This window comes from Dendrobates tinctorius, unplaced genomic scaffold, assembly GCF_039654945.1.
Source record: "Dendrobates tinctorius isolate UK_male_01 unplaced genomic scaffold, ASM3965494v1 ptg000087l, whole genome shotgun sequence".
In the NCBI taxonomy this organism is placed as follows: Eukaryota; Metazoa; Chordata; class Amphibia; order Anura; family Dendrobatidae; genus Dendrobates; species Dendrobates tinctorius.
In genome coordinates, this window is record NW_027361755.1 from 9,306,187 (window position 1) to 9,333,270 (window position 27,084).

At 43.1% G+C, this 27,084-nt stretch overlaps 1 protein-coding gene across 1 annotated transcript in view; it reads left to right on the top strand.

Annotated features, from left to right (window-relative positions):
* CNKSR3 (CNKSR family member 3) overlaps positions 1 to 27,084 on the top strand; it is a 180,292-nt gene that overhangs the window by 117,051 nt on the left and 36,157 nt on the right. Inside the window, exons 4-5 of the mRNA XM_073585731.1 lie at positions 6,338 to 6,425; positions 12,748 to 12,789. Of these exons, the coding sequence (XP_073441832.1) occupies positions 6,338 to 6,425; positions 12,748 to 12,789 (130 nt within the window). The remainder of the gene's footprint in view (positions 1 to 6,337; positions 6,426 to 12,747; positions 12,790 to 27,084) is intronic.

The window sequence follows — 27,084 nt, forward strand, 5'->3', positions numbered from 1 at the left end:
AAGTGGTGGTTAGATGATGACCATTTATGTTCAGGAGTTCCATGGGTTATAGTTCCATCCTGTATCGTAACCACCGATGCCAGTCCCCAGGGCTGGGGAGCCCACATGGAGAATGGGTTTCATCAGGGAAGGTGGAGTAGACAGGAATGCGATTACTCATCTAATTTAAAAGAACTGACTGCAGTGTTCTATGCTCTATACAACTTCCTTCCGCAGCTCCAACAGAAGCATGTAAGGATCCTATCGGACAACACCACCACAGTGGCCTATATAAACAGACAAGAAGGAACTCGATCAGAGACTCTGATGTCTTCAGCGGCAAGAATTTTAAACTTAGCAGAAAACTATTTTTTGTCCCTCTCGGCCCTTCATATCAGAGGCGAGAGCAATCAAAAGGCAGACTTCCTAAGCCGACACACTCTACGACAAGGAGAGTGGTGCCTCAATCGGAAGGTCTTCAGGGACATAGTAGCCTTATGGGGACAACCCGAGGTGGACCTTTTCGCCACAAAGGAGAACAGGCAGATAAAAACATTTGCCTCCCTATCTCCGTCAGATCACCCAGACATACTAGACGCCTTTCTAGCTCCATGGAATTTCAACCTGGCGTATGCGTTCCCTCCATTGATCCTCCTACCTCAAGTAATTCGGAAGATCAGAGACGACAAAGCAAGAATAATCTTAATAGCACCGTTCTGGCCAAAAAGACCGTGGTTTTCGTGGCTGCAGATTATGTCAATAACAGATCCTTGGGTCCTTCCTTCGACTCCCAATCTACTCTCCCAAGGCCCCTTTTTCCACCCTCAAGTGCTCAGATTGCACTTGACGGCGTGGAATTTGAGAGGCAGTTATTGAGGACAAGAGGATTCTCGGAGTCCTTAATTACTACACTACTACAAAGTAGAAAACAGTCCACAACCCAAATTTACACTAGAATATGGAAAAAATTTCTTCAATTCCATACAGTACCTCATACAGCAGAAGTTCCGATAATCCCAATCTTGGAATTTCTGCAGAAGGGGAAAGACTTAGGCTTAGCAGTAAATACACTAAGAGTACAAATATCGGCATTAGGAGCACTATATGGCCATAATATAGCAGGCAACAAGTGGATAACTCGATTCATTACAGCATGTGAACGAATAGCTCCAATCCACATACCCTCCGTCCCTACATGGGATCTAAATCTGGTCTTAGACGCCCTAACGGTAGACCCCTTTGAGCCGATCGACACAATACCCTTCAAATACTTAGCACTTAAAATGGCCCTCTTAGTATCACTGACCTCAGCTAGAAGAGTGGGTGATATCCAGGCCTTGTCAATAGATCCACCTTTTTTCCAAGAATACCAAGACAGATTGCTATTAAAACCAGACCCTGCCTACCTGCCAAAAGTGGCAACAAAATACCATAGATCTCAGGAGATACTCCTCCCAACCTTCTATAAAAATCCCTCTACTCCGGAAGAGCAGAAGTTCCATACTCTGGACGTCAAAAGAACTGTCCTAAAATGTATTGAGAGGTCCAACAGTTGGAGGCAGAGTAGGGCCCTATTTGTTTCATTTCAGGGCTGTAAGAAGGGGTATGGAGTCACGAAGAGCACCATTTCCCGGTGGATCAGAGAGGCCATTCGTTTAGCCTACTCCGCAAAAAACGAAGATCCTCCAGGGAACATCAGGGCGCATTCCACCAGGGCAATGGCAACCTCTTGGGCGGAAAAGGGAGATGTTCCGATTGAAACTATATGTAAGGTGGCAGTTTGGTCATCCCCTTCTACCTTCTATAACCACTACAGACTTGATCTTTCATCAACCTCTGACTTAAGCTTTGGCAGGACTATCCTTGGCACGGTGGTCCCACCCAGGTGATGGTCTCTGGAATCTCTCCAGTGGGTGCTGTCGTGGCGAAGAGTAAAAAGCCGGATTACTTACCGGTAATGCTCTTTTAATGAGTCCACGACAGCACCCGCTCACTTCCCCCCCTAAAGATATCAATAGTTAAAGTATATTAACCAAATAATGGATAAGAAAGATGTTAAAATAAGAGAACATTGCCTAATCCTTGGCGGTCCTTCTGGTACTCTGAAACGTAAAACTGAGGAGGAAAGGCGGACCGCCCCTTTTATCTTTCCTGTAGGGTTTCCTGTTCCAAATGGGCGGATCCGATACCTCCAGTGGGTGCTGTCGTGGACTCATTAAAAGAGCATTACCGGTAAGTAATCCGGCTTTTTTTGGCTGAAGAAATAGTGACTATTCTGAACAAAAAAACATCTGAATTTATGTATGAAGTGCAGCTGTAAACTAAGGTTGCATGAGTTCATGTTAAAACTGATAGGAAACTTGAAATGGTAGGTCATCATTTATTTGGTAGGGCATTTAGTCAGTAGGACATTGTTTACCTTCTAAATTGGTAGTGCATTGAGTTGGTAGGTCATTATTCATTTTCACACATTGGTAGGGAACTCAGTTGGTAGGACACTTTTTACATTTACACATTGATAGGGATTCACTTGTTAGGGCTTTATTTACTTACTCTGGTAGGGCATTGAGTTTGTCAGGTTTAGTTTACTTTCACACATATCACTAATTTAATTAAACTGTACTAATACTAACATCCCTGCTCCATGTAAAGACCATGACATTATGGTTTAAACTTGGGTAAATCAGAAAAATAAATGAATTTCACATCCTACTGCACTGAGTTTTCTTTTTTACCAAAAATGCTTCAAAAACTGATAGCAGGTTTTCTTTCTTGCTCTTTTTTGCATTTACCCATTACTTTCTATGGGTGAAAAAACGTTGAAAGAAGTGACATTCTGCAGTTTTTTTTTTTTAAAAAGCATGCCTAACAATATTACTGAAAAGATCAACAAAAATCGTATACCCTTAGCATGCATCATTATCCGCTCTCTGATGAGTCATAAGGGTTTTTGCAAAACTCACAAAAATATAGCTACTAACAGGGACTGGGAATGAAAAAAGTACCATATCCTCCTGTATAAGCCAAGATTTCCAGCACATTTTTTTTGTGATGAAAATGCCCCCCCCCGACCCCGGCTTATCCACAAGTCATTTTCCGGAAAGCCAGCTGGGGAGCGGCGGAGCAACGGCTGGAGCAGGCGGCGGTGGCACATTGACAGCTGCTGCCGGCTTCAGGAAGACATCTTATTCACCCTCCTCATGCCGTTGCTGCATCTCCGTCCCTGCATCTCTGTCCCGGTGCCAGCAGCTCTTCCTCTGTGCTGAGCGGTCACGTGCGCTCATTAAGGTAATGAATATGCATGCGTCTCCACTCTCATAGGCCTGGAGCGCATATTCATTATCTTAATGAGCAGTACCACGTGACCGCTGAGCACAGGAAGAGCTGCCGGCACCAGGACAAAAGAGATGAAGCGATGGCGCGAGGAGGGTGAGTAGGATCGGGGAGGGGTGTGAGCCATGCGGGACCGCGGGAGCTGAGCCATGCAGGACTGGGGGAGCCAAGCCATGCGGAACCGGGGAGCCATGCTTGCAACAGGGGGAGCCTCACATGACAGGATCGGGGGAGTCACATAGCAGGACAGGACGGGGGAAGCCACATATAGCAGGACAGGGATAAGGGGACAATGCATACTCGGCTTATACTTGAGTCAATAAGCTTACCCAGTTTTTCGTGGCAAAATTAGGTGCCTCGGCTTATACTCGAGTATATACGGTATGTTTCCATATCCAGTGGTCTTAGCCAGTCTCAGGTTACTTCTTGCAATGATCAGGAGATGTTGCGGCAGATGTTGGCATGTGACCACAAAGGCCAGTGACTGGATGCAGTGATCACATGAATAATGTTCAGCACCTGATTGCTGCTAAAGTAGGCAGAAATGATTAGGGGATTGAAGAGGTGAGTATAAGTATTTTTTGGTTTAACCCATTCTTTGCTTTTGGCTACATCGCGTAATGTAAATGGTGCTTGTGATGACATTTACAGTTTACAATAGACAGTAGCATGTCTGTTGTCAAAGCTGTCACTGGTTAGCAGCACCACTCCTCGCACATGCTTACTGAATATTGTCCTGATAGAAATTACCATCAGATCCTGAGAAATGACATAGTAAGCCACGATTATACATTGGTAGTTTGATATATTGTACTGTTTAAAAAGTAAGTAAATCTTTATCATTCACCTTTAAATGCATGCAGATCAGTGGGTGTACAGGTCCTGAGCCCCCCACTGATTGCTCAGAACTTACCCCCCTGCCCCAAGAGGTGTGCACCTCAGTCCACAGTAGCGTACCACTCCTGCTTGAGCATGCACGCAGAGTTGAGTACGGATTCTATAGAAAGTATAGTTTTCCGAATATCTGCTTTCTATTGTCCGTTCTTAGGCAGGAGCTGTGTGCACCTGTCACCTGAGCTGCTCACCTCGTGGGACTTTTTACGATTGACTAGCTGAAGATCTCGGTGTTACCCGGGCATAGTAAATAACTGTGGTTAGTTATAACAAATTATAATTATTATATTTCACATAAAAACATTTCACATCATATATTCAACACTACAGATTTGCAACACAAATTAACTAAACGATTACCCAAGTATTGATAGTATTTTATTTTCAACTCATTCAAGAGCCTTTTGATAAACAACATTTTTGGCTTTTCTTTCGGTGCAAAGATGAACAGATTTTTGGCAGTTCCATCTCTTGAACAGATCACGTAAAGTTGACCATGAGAAAAGCATGGAGATTGCAAACAGATCCCTACTACTTTCAAGGACTGTCCCTGAGCATTGTTAATGGACATTGTAAATGCCAGTCGAAGTGGAAAGTGGAGGCGTTTAAAATCAAAAGGGAAATCAGGTGGAATGAGTGGAATTCTTGGAATGACTATGTCTTCCCCTTTGGCACATCCTGTTGCTGAGCTGTGTATCTAATCCTATCCTGTGTGATACTCTCTGCTGAGCCATGTATCTAATCCTATCCTGTGTGATACTGTCTGCTGAGCTGTGTATCTAATCACATCCTGTGTGTTACTGTCTGCTGAGCCGTGTATCTAATCCTATCCTGTGTTACTGTTTGCTGCAGCGTGTATCTAATCCTATCCTGTGTGATACAGTCTGCTGAGCCATGTGTCTAATCACATCCTGTGTTACTGTTTGCTGCGCCGTGTATCTAATCCTATCCCGTGTGATACAATCTGCTGAGCCGTGTATCTAATCCTATCCTGTGTGTTACTGTTTGCTGCGCCGTGTGTCTAAACCTATTCTGTGTGATACTGACTGCTGAGCTGTGTATCTAATCCTATCTTGTGTGATACTGACTGCTGAGCCGTATATCTAATCCTATCCTGTGTGATACTGACTGCTGAGCCGTATATCTAATCCTATCCTGTGTGATACTGACTGCTGAGCCGTATATCTAATCCTATCCTGTGTGATACTGACTGCTGAGCTGTGTATCTAATCCTGTCCTATGTGATACTGGGCTCCCCCTGCAGTCTGTGTCAGAGGATGGTCTGTGTTGGCACGGTAATAAATTGTGTTATTTCCAGCTTTACAGAAGGACGATAACACCATAGAAATGATAAGATTAGTAGGCCTCAGTTACCACAACTGTCTACAAAGAAAACTGTTGCTCATAGCAACCAATCACAATTCGGCTTCTTTTAAACTGCTCTGGGGAAATGAAAGATGCTTATTGATTGGTTGCTAGGTGGAGTGGGCATGGCCGATACACACAACATACTCATTTTTATATACTGTATATAGATGTGATATTATGCTATCATGCCCTGTCTCACACTGATCTGCTGGCAATTAAAAGGGCACTGAAATATAGAACATTATAATAATTTAATTACTCCTTAAATAGGTCTTTAAAAAAAGTGTTTCCTTGTCTTGAAATACCTTTTGTTCTGTATTTCCTGTGTTTCTGATTTTTCACAGTTCAGCATCTGTCTGGTCTGTATAGTTGTATACGCTGTGCAAGAATTTCCTATTCTAAACTCAATGAATTCTCAGATTTGTAAACAGCTATGATTGTTATGTTCTTTTCCATAAGAAATGACAAAAGTAGAAGAGCTCCACAGTACTCTTCCCATGTCATTGAGTAGAAACTTAATTTATACTTCCTGCAGTATTTTGATAGAAGACAGACTGCTATCAAGTGCGTTTATTTCTGTGCTTTATAGATGGCTCCTGGAGCTTATGTGAGAGAGGAAACAGTTTTGCTGCTTAACAGTGAAAGATGTTCCCTGGCCCGCTGACCCATATTCACAATGTATGTGTAGCTTGCCAGTAATGTTCTCTTCAGAGAGTCTTTAGGAGCCTTTGTTCAGACTGGATTTCTTTCTGTTTGGTTACAGGACACCATTTACTGGGATCACTGACTTCTCTTCAACAAAGAACAAAATCATTCAGCTTTGTCTGGACTTGACAACCACCGTTCAACAGGTCATTATAATGTAGAAACAGTTTGGATTCATCCCATGATATCTATGTAATCACATTTACACCCTCAGTATCAAAGTCAGACTATGGATATCATGAAGCAAAACGTCAGTAGCAATTATTGAACAGTACCTATAGGGGTAGGTGCAGAAGATCAGTAAACGCTGTGGGTTGTGCAATGTGCAACCCGCAGCGTCCAGCTGATAAAGCATAGTGGATGGGATTTCAAGAAGTCCCATGTCCACTATACGTCCACAGACGCACACGGCTCACCCAAAGGAGACGGAAAAGCGGCACATCTCTCCAGGGACCTCAGCATGTCAATTTCAATTGTAGAGAGTTGAGTCTCCGCAATAGAAATTTCACCCATAGAATGTATTGGAAGCAATGAATCTGCACGGTTCAGTGAACACATGCGCATTCACCTGCATTCAGTAGACCAGGGTTCCCCAACACCAGTCATCAAGGCCCACCAACAGGTCATGTTTTCAGGATTTCCTTTGTATTGCACAGGTGAAGCAATTATCACCTGAGCAATACTAAGGAAATCCTGAAAACATGATCTGTTGGTGGGCCTTGAGGACTGGAGTTGGGGAACCCTGCAGTAGACGGCAGCGCTTTGGACCCAGCGGACATGTGCTGCGTCCAAAGCGCTGCCAGTTCCGGATAGTCTGCACATACCCTTAATCATGTAGCAAACCCATATGGAGTCAGTTTATGTGTAAATCCTGGTACATTCATTCAGATTTGTTTACTAGGTACTAGATCAATGAAACAAATACAGAAAAACTTTTCATTTCAGAAATAATTGCCACCCATTTACTCCGTTTTATATGTGTTCAGTATATAGTACAACTGATGGCAAAAGAACTCTACAATGGAGATCGGTCACCTTCTCTTGTTGGTGCAACTTTCTCACAATCTGACATAATGATAATAATCTTTATTTTTATATAGCGCTAGCATATTCTGTAGCGCTTTACAGTTTTGCACACATTATCATCACTGTCCCCAATGGGGCTCACAATCTAAATTCCCTATCAGTATGTCTTTGGAATGTGGGAGGAAACCCACGCAAACACGAGGAGAACATGCAAACTCCTTGCAGATGTTGTCCTTGGTGGGATTCGAACCCAGGACTCCAGCGCTGCAAAGCTGCAGTGCTATCCACTGAGCGATCAGCTCCCTCAATAGAAAAGCAATTTTACCATGTGATGATAATATTTTATATTGGAGGCGGCTGATGGACAGATCTGATCATGTGACTCTCAAGCTGGAGATTTCTATAGTTCAGCTTCCCAGAAACATGACAAAGAGACAGCATACAGTTACAGTGGCCTGTAAAAGCTTGGGCACCCCTGGTCAAAATTACTGTTATCGTGACCAGTTAGGCAAGTTTAAGATGAAATGATCGTTAACATGCCTAAGGTTAAGTATGACACATTTCCTTGGAATAAGCAAAAAAATATATATATATATATACATTGTCAACTTTTACATTTTAAAAATTCCAAAAAAGAAAATGGACCAATCCAAAAGTTTGGGCACCCTTGGAGATGTGTGCTCAGATAACTTTAACCAAGGTTTCAGACCTTAATTAGCCTGTTAGGGTCATGGCTTGTTCACTATCATCGTTCGGAAAGGACAGGTGGTTCAAATTCGCCAGCTTTATAAAACTCAGCCTCCTCTAACTTTCTGCTAAAAGACAGCATGGGTTCATCTAAGCAGCCGCATAGCACTCTGAAAATGGTGAAGGACCACATAGCAGGAGAAGGCTATGAGAAGATAGCAAAGTGTTTTCAAATTGCCCTTTCCTCAGTTCGAAAGGTAATTAAAAAAATGTAATTAAGAAATGGCAGTTAACAGGAACAGTGGAGGTCAAGATAAGTCCTGGACGACCAAGCTAAATTTCAGTCAGAGCTGCTCATAGGATTGCTAGAGAGGCAAATCAGAACCTCCTCTTGACTGCAAAAGACTTTCAGAAAGATTTGGCAGACTCTGCAGATGTGGTACATTGCTCTACTGTTCAGGGACACCTGCAAAATATGGCCTTCATGGAAGAGTCATCAGAAGAAACCTTCTCCCGCATCCTTACCGTAAAATTCAGTGTCAGACGTATGCTAAAGAACATAAAAACAAGCCTGATGCATTTTGGAAACGTCTTGTGGGCCGATAAGATGAAAATTGAACTCTTTGGCCACAATGATCAAAGTTTTATGTTAGATAAAAAAGGACTCAGAATTTCAGGAAAAGAACATCTCGCCAACCATTAAGCATGGGGGTGAGTCAATCATGCTTTGGGGTTGTTATGCAGTCAAGGGCACAGTGAATATTTAAAGGGTAGAGGGAAGGATTTATTTAAATATTTCAAATAAATTTTGTATTTTTTGAGACTTCATAGCACTGTATTTTATGTTGGTATACATGTTTACAGACTTGCCAAAGGAAAAGACAAACTTATATAAAAATATAGGGCTAGGAAAAAGTATGCAGCTTATGAATTCTTTTGAGAACCCTGCTATTAGAAGTTGAAGTAAAGAAAAAAAAAAATAAATTCTCAATGAAAATAGAGGAGCAAGAGAAACTTACTACAAACTAAGATGTGTTTATTCAAATGCACAGAGCATGGGAAACCTATATGGGAAACAACTTAGAGTTGCTAACACAGGAAAAGAGATATGATGTCCTAGGCATCACTGAAACTTTGTGGGATAGTACATATGATTGGAATACAAACCTTGAGGCTACAACTTATTTATTATAAACAGGATTAAGAGGAGGTGTTGCATTGTGTGTTAGGAAAATGTACATCTCCACAGAGATCCAAGCTTCAGAAATTGGTAGCTCTGTAGAAACTGGGTTAGCATACAAGGATAGAAGAACAGTAAAAACACTATTGAAGGTGTTTACTATAGGCCACCTGGATAGACAGAAGATATGGATGAACTCTTTTAGAAAAGATGTCTCTGTTCTCAAAAAAGTCTGACTTGGTGATCATGGGAGATTTTTAACTATCCTGATATTTGTTAGGAATCTCTCTCAGGCAAAAGTAATGGGTCCAGAAAATTCTTATCTTCTCTTGCTGACAACTTTATCTTTCAAAAGGTAGAGGATCTGCAATCTTGGACCTAATTTTTACCAACAGGGAGGAAATGGTTGAGGGAGTAAAAGTGGCTGGGAATTTAGGAAGTGGCAATCATGCTATCCTCAAATTTTGGATTACAAGAAGAGGAAGACCAGCAAGGACTCAGACTTTTAAGGTTGGACTTCAAAAAGGCAGATTTTAATGGACTCGGAAAGAGGGTAGGAAAAGTTCAATGGCTGGATGTTCTAAAGGACAGAAATGTCCAAGAAGGATGGGAGATTTTGCTAAATGAAATTCTCATTGCACAATCGATAACAATACCAAAAAGAAGGAAGAATTGGAAGCATTTAAAGAGACCAGGATGGATGAACACAGAACTTCATCACTTGTTAAAAAGGAAAAAAGAAATGATATTAAATGGAAAGAGAAGGGCATATCTAAAGAAGAATATAATGCTGTTTGGTTTGCAGGGCAAGCGTTATAAGAGCTATAGCCAGTAATGATGTGAGGCTTGCAAGGGAGACCAAAAGCAGTGAAAAAGGATTTGGGGGATATGTCAAAAGCAAAAGAAAAGCCAAAGATGTTATAGGATTTTTACAGGATGTAAAGGGTAAGGTGGTAAAAAATGATGCTGAGAAGACCAAACTTTTAAATTCCTATTCTTTGTTCTCTAAGAAAGCAATTGTAACATCTATTGATCTTCACGGTGCCATTGAAGGAATAAAAGAATTCACATTATCTATAAACAGAGAGATGCTGTGGGAAAGCTTACCTAATTTAAATGAATTTAAATCTCCTGGTCCAGATGAATTAAATTCTAGGGTACTTGAAAGAGGAACCACTATCCAGAATGTTTGAAACATCCTGGAGAACAGGAGAATTCCCAGAAGATTGGAGAGGGGCAAACGTCCCGATCTTCAAAAAGGAAAGAAGATGGAGGCAAGGGAATAACATGCCAGTGTGCCTTAAGCCCCTGTCACACATGGCGATCTCCCTAGCGAGATCACTGCTGAGTCACAAGTTTTGTGACGCAACAGCAATCTCACCAGCGAGATTGCTGTGTGTGACACTTCTCAGCGACCGCCCCCCCCTGTCGGGTATCGCTGATCGTCCTGGAATGGCCAGGACATTTTTTTTGATCGCTGGTCTCCCGCTGGCCAGCAGGCATCACTGTGTGTGACAGGCGGGAGACCAGCGATCAGCGAGCTGCCGCTGGTAACTAAGGTAAACATTGGGTTTCTAAGCGGCACGCAGCGCTTAGAAACCCGATGTGTACCTTAGTTACTAGCGCGCTGGTGCAGAGAGCTGGTAACCAAGGTACACATCGGGTTTCTAAGTGCCGCGCGTCGCTTAGAAACCCGATGTGTACCTTGGTTACCAGCTCCCTGCACCAGCGCGCTGGTAACTAAGGTACACAGTGGGTAACTAAGCGACGTGCTTCGCTTGTTACCCATGTGTCGCTGGTGCTGATTGCTGGTGAAGCTGACCTGTTTGCCTAAAATACAAAGGAAATGTATCATCTTTAACTTTAGACCTTTTAGAGATCATTTCATCTTCAACTTGCTTAACTGTTCCCAACAACAGTAATTTTAAGTGCCCAAACTTTTACATGCCAATGTAGGTCTAGAAATATTTGGACGCCTACCAATTCTTCATGATTTAAGCTCTTCATGTCATTATTTTTTATTTTAAATGAAACAACTGAGATGCAATTGAAGTGTAGGCTTTCAGGTTTAATTAAAAGGGTTAAACCAAAATATTCTGTGACACGTTTAGTAATGTCAACCATTGTTCTACAAATCCTTCTCATCTCAGGGGCTAAAAAGCAATTGGACCAATTAACTTTACCATAAATAAAATGTTAATTTTTAATACTTTGTAGAGAATCCTTTGCAGGCAGTGACTGACTGAAGTTTGGAAGCCAAGGACGTCACCAAACGCTGTGTTTCTCCCTTTGTGATGCTCTACCAGGCATTTATTGCAGCTCACTTTAGTTATTGCTTGTTTGTGGATTTTTCTGCTTTTGATATGCATGTGAAATGCATGCTCGATGGGTTGAGATCTGGTGATTGACTTGGCCATTTCAGAATATTTTACTTCTTTGCCTTAAAAAAAAAATCCTGTGTTGGTTTCGCAGTATGCTTTAGGTTATTGTCCATCTATACTGTGAAATGCTGTCCAATCAATCTAGCAGCATTTGGTTAATCTGAGCAGAAAGTATAGCCCTGCACACTTCAGAATTCATTTGGCTGGTCCTGTCGTCAGTCACATCATTAATAAACACTAGAGATCCAGTATTATTGGAACATGCACCGCACCGCCTCCATCATGTTTTACAGATGATGTGGTGTTCTTTAGATCATGAGATATTCCATGTCTTCTCTATACTTTTTTCAAGGATTTTGTGATAATCTACCACAGTTGTCTTCTGTGGACGTCCAGGCTATTTTGAGTTCCCAAGCGGTATATTTTTGAAGAATATACCAAGCGTTTGATTGGGCCGCTCCTAACATTTCTGCTGTCTCTCTGGTGGATTTCTTCTTTTTTCAGCCTAATGATAGTCTGTTTCTCTTCCATTGAGGGCTCCTTTGACCAAATGTTGTGGGTTCACAGTAACAGCTTCCAAATGCAAATGCAACACCTTGAATCATCTCCAGATCTTTTAACTGCTTATTTGATTATGGATTAACAATGGGAAATGCCCATGCAGCCCGTTAAAGATATTTTGAAATAATTGTCCAATTACTTTTGGTCCCTTAAAAAAAGGCAGTCACATATTAAATAGCCATAATTCCTAAACCGTTCTCAAAATAGGATGTAAGTACCTCAAACTAAAGCACTTTAAGCCCATATTGATTATATAACTGTATTTTGAATATGTTTTGGGTAAACAGCTAAAATGCCAAAACTTGTGTCACTGTTAAAATATCTTGATATTTTTACCTGCTTGCCTGTACAGTCAGAGATACAGTGTACTTTCATATAGAAGAAGCTGGAGCTAGCGCCAGTCACATGATGCCCAGAATTAAAAGAACAGTCTTGAATATTCTTCCAGAACTTCCCAGTTCCACTCCTGATGAGTGTTTTTATTTTGAATATAATTAATACGCATTAAAATATTTAACAGAAATAATGTGAAATATTAACCTTACGTAGAGTAGAATAATGTAAATTGTTATAAGCATAGTATTATCTGCTCCTCATTTATTTCTAATCGGCTTTGTTTTCTTGTTGTTGCAGGAATACACAGTTGCTGAAATGGAAGATTCAGTTCTAAACGTTGTAAGCTTACATTATATATCTTATAAAAAATAGTGGATGGATAGGTAGGAAGATAGCTAGATGGGTGGATAATTAGATGTTAAAAGTTGTAGTGCAGAGGTAGCACACTTATGCAGTGATGAGGCAGTGACCCACAAAGTTCAAACACAAAGTCTCTTTACATGGTAACATAGTGACATAGTAATTAAGGTTGAAAGGATACTTTAAGTCCATCTAGTTCAACCCATAGCCTAACATGTTGATCCAGAGGAAGGCAAAAAAAACCCATGCGGCAAACACTAAGCTCCATATTGGGGAAAATAATTCCTTCCCGACTCCACATACGGCAATCAGACTATTTCCCTGGATTAACGCCATATGAAGGAATCTAGTATATTTACCCTGTAAATTATACTTTTCAAGAAAGGCATCCAGTCCCTTCTTAAATTTTAGTAGTGAATCACTCATTACAACATCACATGGCAGAGAGTTCCATAGTCTCACTGCTCTTACAGTAAAGAATCTGCATCTGTGATTATGATTAAACCTTCTTTCCTCCAGACGTAGAGGATGCCCCCTTGTCCCCGTCACCGGTCGAAGAGTAAAAAGATCATTCGAAAGGTCTTTGTACTGTCCCCGCATATATTTATACATTGTAATAAGATCACCCCTAAGCCTTCAATTTTCCAAACTAACCACAAGTGTAATAACCTGTCTTGGTATTGCAGACCCCCCAGTTCCCTAATAACCTTGGTCGCTCTTCTCTGCACCCGCTCCAGTTCAGCTATGTCTTTCTTATACACCGGAGACCAGAACTGTACACAGTATTCTAAGTGTGGTCGCACTAGTGACTTATATAGAAGTAAAATTATGTTCTCCTCATGAGCATCTATGCCTCTTTTTATGCATCCCATTATTTTATTTGCCTTTGCAGCAGCTGCCTGACACTGGCCACTGAATGTGAGTTTGTCATCCACCCATACACCCAGATCTTTTTCAGTGACAGTTTTGCCCAGTGTTTTACAATTTAGCACATAATTATACATCTTGTTCGTTCTACCCAAGTGCATGACCTTACATTTATCCCCATTAAAGCTCATTTGCCATTTATCAGCCCAAGCTTCTAGTCTAGTTTACATAAAAATTCCTGTAATATTAAATTATCCTCCTCTGTATTGATTACCCGCAGAGTTTAGTGTCATCTGCAAATATTGAAATTCTACTCTGTATGCCCCCTACAAGGTCATTAATAAATAAATTATAAATAACATAGTGCAGTTACTTCACAGCATTAAGGTCACACACAACTGCTTAGCAATAATGTTCAGTTCACACAAGTGCATAGCATTGATGTCCAGTTCATAGTACTACATAATACACAGCTTTAGATTGCAGTCCCTTAACACGCTGGACCTCCCTTTGTCCAACACAATACCTGTCCACATCCGAGACCAGTTACCGCGGGTGACCCCACAGCTGTTAATGTTTTAGTACTCACACAGCCGTACACAGTCCTTGCTATCCACCGGATTGCAGCCCGGAACCCCGCCAGTCCTCCTCTGACCAGTTACCGTGGGCGACGGCACCGCTATGTATGCTGTGGGTGCCAGGCTATTCAGCTGCCCTGGCTGTTTCCTCACACAGGGATAGCTGTTATGAATGGGGTCACCGAGGAGGAAACAAGCAGAACAAGCTAAGTCACAGAAAACCAGAGAGGTTGGTAACTATGCAGATTGCAGATCCCTGATCTTACCACAACAACTAGCAGTAGCCGTGGAGCGTGCTTACGATGTTCGTAGAAGCCTCGTCACGGCCGGAGGACTAAATAAGCCTAAAGCAAGAAAGCGGAAAACTAACTGCCCCAGAGCAGACCCCAAAGGAATAGATAGCCCCCACACACGTATTGACGGTGAAACAAGATGAAGGCACAAACACAAGCAGGAAAATAGGCTGAGCAAATGACGGGGCCCAAACTAACTAGACCGGAAAGGAAAGGAAAGACACTGTCTGCAACCTGCAAAAAAACACTACAAAAATCATGTCCAACACTTCTGATAGCAAAATTAACCCTGAAGTCACTAGACTTCTCCCTCTATATCAGTACTCTGAAATATTCTGAGACAGAGCAAAAAGAGACCGAACTAGTAAGGGACAAAAAGCCAATTGGCAAAATACTGATAAATAAGAGTGGAAATTCAGCAGGGGCTGGCTGAATACACCAAAAAACTAAATAGACCAACAAAAGCAAGTGTGAACATTAGCAGAAAAACTTAGCTTTAGATGACTGGAACAGAGCTGAAAACCAAGAGCTGACAAGCCAGAAGGAATCACCAGCAACTGAATAGGGCGTTGGCTGTCTTAAATCTAATCTGAGACTCCTGAGATCCAATCATCATCCTCATTCTCAGGTGGCAGATCTCCAACGCTCAAATCAGCCTCTCTACCTCCTATTACCACCAGAGGGAGTCTGGAAGGAACTCACAACTGGTGAACCAGAGAATGAACTCACAACAGATAGCTATGCAAAGCCAACTGCTCTGCACAAAAGCACACTGACATTACACCTGACACACCCATACCCTTTACTACAGTGCTTTTAACATAGAAACCTGTGGCCTTTAGCCACATGGAAGGCCTGGAGTGAAACGGACTGCATAACTACTATCCTGCAGTATTTTTCACAACCCAACAACCCAGAGCAGGTTTTCCCTACATCTGACTTGGACACTAGCATGTCCAAGACCAGCACTTCTTTTTATCATTTTAGTCTGCATTGCAGTCACAGCTACGCCCATGACTGCAATGCTCTCCTATGGCCTTCAAATGCCTCCATGCACATCCTGAGGAAAACACACAGTGACCCCTACCTGTGAAATCGGTCACTGCGTCACCATTGCAATCACAGCTACACCTGTCACTGCAATGCCCCCTCATGACCTCAATACGCCTCAGTGCACATCCTGGGGAGAACAAACAGCGACCCCTACCTGTTTCTCCTCCATACTGCATTATGGGACCATCCACCACCCCGTTCTCCGCTGCAGATGGCATGCCCACTTTCATGTTTAACCGTAGATTTGGGCCTGTTTTGGGTGGTCTCGATCTTGTTTATTTCGGGTTCACTAACCCCGTAGTTCATCCTGTCACCTAAGTACTTGCCTTCAGGCTCCTGGTCCCGTTTCCTCCGTACTTTTACCCATGCCTCGGTGACTACGTCACGCTGAAACGCCACGGTCCGCAACGGCAACTCCGAGCATACATCTGTATTACGTTGCACCTGAACCCGAGCCTCCCAACACTGCTGTCTAGCGAGCACTATATCTATGTTTCCTTGGCCGGTGCCAGAGGGTTCCTCGTGCGTACGTCCCCAGTCGCCTCCGTGTCCACACACTCCCGTTTTTTTCCGGCGTTCTTCTCATACCTGCGTTTATTTCTGCTCTCTGCGTGGGACCCTCGAACTGAGCTGTCCCGAACTTACCAGGGGACACCTCCAGCTCGGGGTTCAGTGGGGTCTCCATGACCTCTACTGCCACAACCTCTAGGGGAAGCCTATCGGGGTTACACTCTGTCCCTACATTGGCAACTCCTGTGGCAGATATCTCTGACTTGACATCTTCGGGTTCTGCGCCCGAAACAACATTTTCATCCTCCCCTGCCAATACCTCTAGGGGGCTAAATAAACATAAAAAATAATCCAATTAACAAAAAAATAAACAGAAACAAGGTAATGTACATAGTATATGGTCATACATATAGCAACATCATTAAATGCAGTCAAACTAGAAAACCGCGCTCAATCAGCCCTAGGACTGATAACAAGAGGAGGAAACGAGAAGGTAAGTATCCCCAATGGGGTATGTGACGTACCGTACTGTACCAAATCCGTGGTAATAGGTAATAAACCTATTGTGAAGATCCATGTACTCTTAATCTATTAAAAAGAGGAATAACAAGAGTGTGTGTCTCAGTAGTGGCAGGTAGAGGGTGCAGTTTTGGCAGTGAATGCTACTTACTGGGGTGGTCCGTCCCACTGCCTGTTGTAGTATGCTAGAATACATATATGGGGCCATAAATAAGATGAGCAAAAAGATATGCTTATATCACTGTGTGTAAACACATCGGGACACTAGGTTACCTTATGGAATCAGTAGATGGGGCAACATATGCACGTATGCTGTTTACTGGGGAGATCCATCCCACAGCCTGCAAAATGTGTTAGAGATTATGCAAAGAGGGCAGTCACTAAAATAGCAGAGAAAGAATCTGCATACTGCGATATATAAATATAAAAATATATGGAGGGGTATTTTACCTTGTGTTAGCCAGTAGATGGGGCAGGACGTCCTCCAGACACAGTATCCACTGCATGTCTGGCTAGGCATAGTGTTCACTGTGCTTAAGAGGGGGAGGGAGCGGGACTATAAGGCTGGCATCCAATCAGACGCTGAGATGAAATGAACCTGACGTAGCAAACAGGAAGAACATGGCTGTGTGTTCCACGGCATGTCTCTGTGTATTCCGGCACTAAAAACAGTGATTTACTGATTATCATTGCAGAAAAGCTATCAAAAATATAGCGGTAGTATGCGGGCAGAGGGCAAGACATGGTTGGGGAGGTGTAATAGCGAATTGGGAGAACTTTGTGGACCGCTGACAGGGAATAGCAGTAACAACATAGGGAGATGTATTATGTGAACATAGGTCTGTGGAGAGATGAAAGACACCGTGGACAGAAGTCTAACAAAGATGGATTTAATTATTAGACAATAACATAGAGAGAAGCGAATACAGGCAGCCAGTGAGCAGGTTAATAGGGCTTTTTTTCTTTATTTTCTTTCTATGCCGTGTGATTTCTAGTGAAGTGGTTATAATAGAGAATTCCATATAGAAGGAGCAAGCGATGTCGTCCGGTCACAATAGTTTAGTATTCTATGGAAGAGGAGAGAGATGTTAATATAAGGTCCTGGTAAACACCCAGGATATAGAGTGTATTCAGCATATATCTTACGCGAAGAAACATTTTCACAGATTATATCATAGAATGCCATAAATCATGCTAACAAATCCTGTGTGTTCAGCATCTATCTTACGCGAAAAACATTTTCGCAGATTATATCATAGAATGCCATAAATCATTTTTTAAAATTTAGAATTCTATTGCCACCACGATGAGGTGGCAGTACCTGCTTGATCACCTGAAACCTTAGATGGGAGATATTATGACCCATAGTAATGAAGTGGTGGGGGATGGGAAGGAGAAGATTTTTGCATCGTATTGTCGATTTATGCTTTGAGATTCTGTCCCGTATTGGTTGTGAAGTCTCTCCTACATACAAAAGCCTGCAAGGGCATTTTATCAGATAAATAACATGTGTCGAGTCACATGTGAAAAAATTCTGGATTTTATATTCCTTACCGAAAAAGGGGTGTATAAATTTGTCCCCCTTGAGTATGTTATTACACTGAACACAGTGTAGACACGGGAACGTTCCCATTTTAGGTCTCTGAAGAAAACGCTGTTTCTGTGTGGGATTTTTTGGGCCGATGTCTGCTCACCAGGGAGTCTTTCAATTTGGTGCTCTTTTGAAACACGGGAAAAGGGTTCTTTGAATTCTGGTACATCCGGATGGGCTGAAGATAAGATGCCAATTTTTTCGTATTGATTTGTGAATGATGAAAGCAAACGGATGGAAAGTATGTACAAATGTTATGCGAGATAGGGTTTTTTCCGTGGTTGAACAGGAGAATCTCTCGACTCCTCTAGCAAAGCAGTAGGGTAGCCTCTCTCTTTGGACTTATTGGTAATTTAATTTAGCCTTTCCCTTCTATTGTCATTTGTTTCAATACGATGCACTCGCTAATATTGAGATTTAGGTATTGCCCCGTTTAATTGAGGGGGGTTTAGGCTTTGGAAATGGAGTAGGCTGTTACGATCTGTCTCTTTCGTGTACAGATCAGTAGACAGTGTTCCATCAGTGCCCTTAGTGACCATGGTATCTAGGAAGTGTATGTGCCCGGGATCATGTCCCATGGTAAATTGGTTACCTGGCCAGGATGAATTCAGAAATTTAAAGAACGTATGCAAGGATTCCAGGGGGCCCCCCCACATGCAGAATATATCATCTATGTAGCATTTCCACATAATGACGTGATTGTGGAATAAATCGCTCTCATAGATGGCACTCTCTTCGAAGTCAGCCATATAGGCATTTGCATAGGGGGCGTCACATTCGAGCCCATTGCGGTCCCACGTATCTGGAGATAGAAATCATCTTGGAACAAAAAGAAGTTAGAGGTAAGTACCAATTTAAGAAGGTCCACGCACAGTGAGATTTGGTCCCTGTCCATACTAGTAGAGGATAGGAGGCGCAATGTTGAATTGATACCCTCTGAGTGGGGAATCAAGGTATAAAGATCCTTTACGTCTAAAGTCACTAGTAGTGCATTCTGTGGGATGGTTGAAAGATGTTGAATTGAGGTAAGAAAGGATCCCGTGTCCAAAATAAATGATTTGGTTTTCTGGATCAAAGGGGTGAGTATCTTTTCTAAGTATATTGCTATGGGTGACAGAATAGAGTCTGTAGACACTACAATAGGTCTCCCCGGTGGTTTCTCTAGATTCTTATGGACTTTCGGGAGGGTATAGAAGACTGGTGTGATTGGATTTCTATTAGTAAGGAAGTCGCATGTCTTCTGGTCCAATACCTTAAGTTTAGAATATTTTTGTAAAATGGTATCGATTTCACGACCTATGTCATAGGTTGGATCTTTTTGCAATGGGCGATAAATTGAGTTGTCAATCAATTATCGCGTGATTTCGGACAAATAGTGTTTTATCCATAATAATCAATGCTCCGCCTTTATCGGCTGGTTTTATTACAATAGAATTATCATCCTGTAGGGATTTAAATGCCTGTCTCTCATCCAAGTGAGGTTAGGTGGATAGAAAAGTGCACCTCTATCTATATTGTTTCTCAATGTTTGAAAAGAGTCCTGTACAAAACTGACAAAGGTCTCCATTGCATGTGAAGCATATGGTGGGCAGAAGTGGCTTCTAGTACGCAACCCCGGACTGTGTGAAGACAAGAGTTTGGGGTTCGTGACTACTGGGGGGGTTGTGTCGTTAGTAGGGGTATTGGAGAAATGGACCTTCAGCCTTATCAGGCGGAAGAACCGTTGGCGATCCATTTCTAAATCGAAGCTGCGACACCTATATTCTCAGCGTCTGATTGGATGCCAGCCTTATAGTCCCGCCCCCTCCGCCTCTTAAGCACAGTGAACATTATGCCTAGCCAGACATGCAGTGGATACTGTGTCTGGAGGACGTCCTGCCTCATCTACTGGCTAACACAAGGTAACAAAATGCCCCTCCATATATTTTTATATTTATATATCGCAGTATGCAGATTCTTTCTCTGCTATTTTAGTGACTGCCCTCTTTGCATAATCTCTAACACATTTTGCAGGCTGTGGGACTGATCTACCCAGTAAACAGCATACATGCATATGTTGCCCCATCTACTGGCTTCTATAAGGTAACCTAGTGTCCCTATGTGTTTACACACAGTGATATATGCATATCTTTTTGCTCATCTTATTTATGGCCCCATATATGTATTCTAGCATACTACAACAGGCAGTGGGACGGACCACCCCAGTGAGTAGCATTCACATGCCAAAACTGCACCCTCTACCTGCCACTACTGAGATTCACTCTCTTGTTAATCTTCTATTTAATTGATTAAGAGCACATGAATCTTCACAATAGGTTTATTACCTATTACCATGTATTTGGTACAGTACGGTACGTCACATACCCCATTGGGGATACTTACCTTCTCTTTTCCTCCTCTTGTTTTCAGTCCTAGGGTTGATTGAGCGTGGTTTCTGGTTAGGTTTGACTGCATTTAATGATGTTGCTATATGTATGACCATATCCTATGTACATTACCTTGTTTCTGTTTATTTTTTGTTAATTGGATTTTTTTTTCTGTTTATCTCCTATGTCTATGCATTTGATTTTGTAGTAACTGAAGGTCAAAATTTGACCGAAACGTTTTTTTACGTACTACAATAAATATTCTTCTGAATATCCTAAAGTTGAGTGCTAGGTTTATAACTTATAACTACAGTTGTGGCCAAAAGTATTGACACACTTGCAATTCTTATAAAAACCAGTGGCGCTGCATGAGGGTATGACAGCTGCAAATTAACAGATAATGCCACCTTTTATCTGGATGATATTAAACAATTACTTAAAAATATTTATTTGCGCTAGTAATACCCACAATATTGTCTCTCTTCAAAAACAAACATACAATATAAAAATGTATATATGTGTAAATAAATTCCCTTTATAATCTAAAAAACCACATCAATAGTGCAACTAAATAACGCAAAATGAACAATAAATTAAGGAGGAAGCAGATAAACTAATAAACTGATAAAAAACCAAACCGCTCCCCCACATAGCAGTGTGTAAAATTAGGCACACATAAATGCACCTGAAATTGGCAGATGATAAAAATTAGTCTCAATTCAAATAGCGCACATACCTATTGTGCTCCCCTGCTTGACTTCCTTATAATCCAATAGTGAAGCGGCGTGGATAGAAAAAATAATAATCACGAAAGGATCTGGGTAAATGTTGCAAGAGGGTCACCTTTAGTGATGTCCAAAGTACTAGCGGGGGATGCTCCGGCCGGTAGCAATCCCCCTGTTCACCGCTGATACTCCACCCGTTGACAGAAGGGCGAGAAGCGGAGGACGCGGTTTGGAGCCGGCAAGGTACAGGACCTTGCGTGACGTCACAGTCACGTGTCAGAGCACGTGATCGGCTTGAAAAAGATTGACAGAAATTTAGACCAATCCTACGCGTTTCGGAGGCTTACTGCTTCCTTCATCATATGTTGGATAAAGAACCTCGACTAACATCCAAACAAGTTCAAGCTGCCCTGCAGTCCGAGGGTACAACAGTGTCAACCTGTACTATCCGTTGGCGTCTGAATGAAAAGGGACTGTATGGTAGGAGACCCAGGAAGACCCCACTTCTTACCCCGAGACATAAAAAAGCCAGGCTGGAGTTTGCCAAAACTTACCTGAAAAAGTCTAAAACGTTTTGGAAGAATGTTCTCTGGTCAGATGAGACAAAAGTAGAGCTTTTTGGGCAAAGGCATCAACATATAGTTTACAGGAGAAAAAAAGAGGCATTCAAAGAAAAGAACACGGTCCCTACAGTCAAACATGGCGGACGGTCCCTGATGTTTTGGGGTTGCTTTGTTGCCTCTGGCACTGGACTGCTTGACCGTGTGCATGGCATTATGAAGTCTGAAGACTACCAACAAATTTTGCAGCATAATGTAGGGCCCAGTGTGAGAAAGCTGGGTCTCCCTCAGAGGTCATGGGTCTTCCAGCAGGACAATGACCCAAAGCACACTTCAAAAAGCACTAGAAAATGGTTTGAGAGAAAGCACTGGAGACTTCTAAGGTGGCCAGCAATGAGTCCAGACCTGAATCCCATAGAACACCTGTGGAGAAATCTAAAAATGGCAGTTTGGAGAAGGCACCCTTCAAATATCAGGGACCTGGAGCAGTTTGCCAAAGAAGAATGGTCTAAAATTCCAGCAGAGCATTGTAAGAAACTCATTGATGGTTACCGGAAGCGGTTGGTCGCAGTTATTTTGGCTAAAGGTTGTGCAACCAAGTATTAGGCTGAGGGTGCCAATACTTTTGTCTGACCCATTTTTGGAGTTTTGTGTGAAATGATCAATGTTTTGCTTTTTGCTTCATTCTCTTTTGTGTTTTTTCATTTAAGACAAATTAAAAGAAGATAATAATACCAAAGAATTTGTGTTTGCAATCATTTTCAGGAAGAAACTGAGTATTATCCGACAGAATTGCAGGGGTGTCAATACTTTTGGCCACAACTGTACCTTATATACTCGTGAATAAGCCGAGATTTTCAGCCCATTTTTTGGGGCTGAAAGTCCCCCTCTCGGCTTATACATGAGTCATATACCTGGGGGTCGGCGGGGGAGGGAGTGTCTGAGATCATACTTACCCCCTTGGCGCGGTCTCTGCAGCCCCCACTCTTCTCCACGGTCTCCCTTCCTGCCTTCAGCGGTCACATGGTACCGCTCATTAAACTCATGAATATGTGCATATTCATGAGTGGAATGAGCGGTATCACGTAACCGCTGAAGGCAGGAAGGGAGACCGTGGAGAAGCGTGCCAGGAGGGGGTAAGTATAGCGATACTCACCTGTCCGGGGTCCATCGCTGCTTATCGCTGTTTGCTGTGTCCTGTTTCAGCGACGTTTAGGCAGCAGAGGGCGCGGTGACGTGGTAGTGCGCGCTGCGCCCTCTGCTGGCTGAACAGTCACTGACACAGGAAGCGCAGACAGCGGTGAGCAGCGATGGACCCAGGACAGGTGAATATCTCAGGTGCCGGGTCCTGAGCAGGAGAGGTGAGTATGGCATTTTTTTGCAGCAGCACATGGGGGCATAATATATGGAGCATCTTATGGGGGCAGCATATGGGGGCATATTCTATCGGGCAGCATATGGGGACATATTCTATGGGGCAGCATATGGGGACATATTCTATGGGGCAGCATATGGGGTATAATCTATGGAGCAGCATATGGGGGCATAGTCTATGGAGCAGCATATGGGGACATAGTCTATGGAGCAGCATATGGGGACAGTCTATGGGGCAGCATATGGGGGCATATTCTATGGGGCAGCATATAGGGGTATATTCTATGGGGCATAGTATATGGGGGCATAGTCTATGGAGCAGCATATGGGGGCATATTCTATAGGGCAGCATATGGGGGCATAGTCTATGGGGCAGCATATGGGGGCATAGTCTATGGGGCAGCATATGGGGGCATAGTCTATGGAGCAGCATATGGGGGCATAGTCTATGGAGCAGCATATGGGGGCATAGTCTATGAAGCAGCATATGGGGGCATAGTCTATGGAGCAGCATATGGAGGCATATTCTATGGGGCAGCATATGGGGCATATTCTATGGAGCAGCATATGGAGGTATATTCTATGGGGCATAATCTATGGGGCAGCATATGGGGCATAATCTATGGGGCAGCATATGGGGGCATAGTCTATGGAGCAGCATATGGGGACAGTCTATGGGGCAGCATATCGGGGCTTATTCTATGGAGCAGCATATGAGGGCATAATCTATGGAGCATTTTATGGGGGCATAATCTATGGAGCATCTTATTGGGGCATAATCTATGGAGCATCTTATGGGGGCATAATTTATGGAGCATCTTATGGGGGCATAATCTATGGAGCATCTTATGGGGCCATAACCTTTATGAAGCATTATATGGGGCATATTATTCTATGGAGCATCTTATGGGGGCATTATTAACCTTGGTGCAGCATTATATGGGGTGTATTTTGTATGGAGCATCTTATGTGTCCCATCTTGGACTGTATAGAGCATTATATGGGGCTCCTGATTCAATATGGATATTCAAAAACATTTAACCTACAGATGTCTCAATTTTACTTTTATTGGTATCTTTTTTTTGTTTTTGAAATTTACCAGTAGCTGCTGCATTTTCCACCCTAGGCTTAACACGAGTCAATAAGTTTTCCCAATTTTTGTGGCAAAATTAGGGGGGGGTCGGCTTATATACGAGTATATACGGTACTTGGTTTGGGAGCCTAACCTTTAGCACCATTACTTAAGTTGTGATCATGGTGTTTTTCCTTCTAAATACCTCTAGGTGGAGCCTATCAGGATTACACCCTGTCTCTAGGTGGCAACCCCTATGGCAGGTATCTCTAACTCGACATCTGCGGGTTCTATGCCTGACTTAACCTTTACCGTGAGAAGGTTGACCCTGGTCTCCCACAGGGACCAAAACAGGGGCAAGTCTCTCCCCAACAAAGTCCCATATGAAAGGGTCTTTGCCACTCCCACCACATGTCTAAAGTCCCCACATGGTATAGAAAATGTAACCTCCGCAGTTTGATATTTACGGATTTTCCCATCGATATCCATCATCTTCACTTTCTGTCTTTTGGGGTTGTCCCCGGCAACAAGGGACTCACGGCCCAAAGTCACTTTGCTCCCCATGTCCAGGAGAGCCTCCATTCAGCACCCGTTCACAAGTGCCTGGCACAATCGCGGTTTGCTGTCGCTCAGATGTCACAGAACAGTTTCTAGCCCTATGCTCGGGCTCATGACAATGCCAACACTCAACAACTGCTTTAGGGGAAATGAAAGTTTTATCACCCTCTCTTTGGGTTACCCCCACATCACGGCTTTGGTCCTGGTAAGCCCCAACAGTGATTTGAGGACTTTTCCCATGCTCTGCTACCATGTCCTGAGTGGGTTTATACTTCTCAGTCCATGCTATCAGAAGGTCCAGGGTGCCTAGGTTCCTTAGCTCGACCCAACGCTGCACGGCAGCCGGCAGAGCCCGTACCATCCGATCAACCAGCACTTTCTCCACCATCTAAGACAAGGTCAAAAATTTAGGCTGGAGCCACTCGTCCACCAACTGCAACAAGTCATTTGCCTGAGACCTGGCGGGCTGAGACTCTACATAGGACCAATGGTACACCCACTCATCACCCCTTACCTTTGGGGTCTCTTCATGACTCTGCTGATCATCTGGTAGCAGCTGCTACAACTGCAGTGCCTCTTGCTGCTGTAACTGCAGCGCCTCCTTCCACTGCTGCTGGAACTGCAGCTCCTTTTGCCGCTGTTGCCACTGCAACTGTAGTACCTCTTGCTGCTGCAGCGCCTTTTGCTGAAGCCTTTGCTGACTTCGCACAAACTGCTCTAAAAGTTCCTCGGTTATGAATGGGTCACCGAGGAGGAAGAAATAAACAACAAGCTAAGTCTCAGAAAACCAGAGAAGTTGGTAACTATGCAGATTGCAGATCCCTGAACTTAACCGCACAACTAGCAGCAGTCGTGGAGCGTTCCTACGATGGTCCTAGACGCCCCGTCACAACCGGAGAGCTACATAAGCCTAAAGCAGGAAAAGAGGAAAACTAACTGCCCCAGAGCAGACCCCAAAGGAAAGACAGCCCCCCACATGTATTGACGGTGAAACAAGATGAAATTACAAACAAAGGCAGGAAAATAGGCTGAGCAAACGATGGGGCCCGGCTAACTAAAAAGGACAGGAAAGGAAAGACACTGTCTGCAATCTGCCAAAAAAACCCTACAAAAATATTGTCCAACACTTCTGATAGCAAAATTAACCCTGAAGTCACTAGACTTCTAAACCTATATCAGCACTCTGAAATATTCTGAGCAAAAAAGAGGCCAATCTAATAAGGAACAAAAAGCAGATTGGCAAATACTGATTAATAGGAGTGGAAATTCAGCATAGCCCCAGCAGGGGCAAGCTGATTACACAAAAAACTGAATTGACCAACAAGCGCAAGTGTGAACATTAGCAAAACACAAACTTAACTTGAGAAGACTGGAAGAGAGCTAAAGTCCAGGACCTGAGAAGCAGACTGAATCACCAGCACCCGGATAGGGCGTCGGCTGTCTTATATCCAGTCTGATACTCCAGAGATCCAGTCGTTATCTTCCTCATCAGGTGGCAGATCACTACCACTTAAACCATCAGCACTACCTCCTGTCACCACCAGAGGGAGAACGGAAGGGGAACTCTCAACTGGTGGAGCAGAAAATGAGTTCATGACATTCCTCCATTTCTCCAGCAGACTTGCTCAATGATCTGCAGCACTCTTTGGGGTATGCCTCAGTTCACACCACTCGTTCCACTGCTGCTGGAACTGCAGCGCCTCTTGCCGCCGCTGCTGCCATTGCAACTGTAGTACCTCTTGCTGCTGCAGCTCCTCTTGCTGAAGCCGTTGCTTTCTGAACACAAACTGCTCTAAAAGTTCCTCCATTTCTCCAGCAGACTTGCTCAATGATCTGCAGCACTCTTTGGGGTATGCCTCAGTTCACACTGCCGCGCATTCTCCAGCCATATGTAGTGCAGCTGTAGCACACGCAGTGATGATGCAGTGACACAAAGTTCAAACACAAAGTCTCTTTAATGCAGTTACTTCACAGCATTAAGGTCCAATTCACAAGCAACTGCTTAGCATTAATGTTCAGTTCACACAAGTGCATATTATTGATGTCCAGTTCATAGCACTACATAATACACGGCTTTGAATTGCTGTCCCTAAACACGCTGGACCTCCCTTTGTCTGTAACCGTGGGCGACTGCAACTCCGTATTAAAGTCTTTTTCCTCACAGCTTTACGCGTTTAGTTTGCAATCACTACACACGCCAGTCCTCCT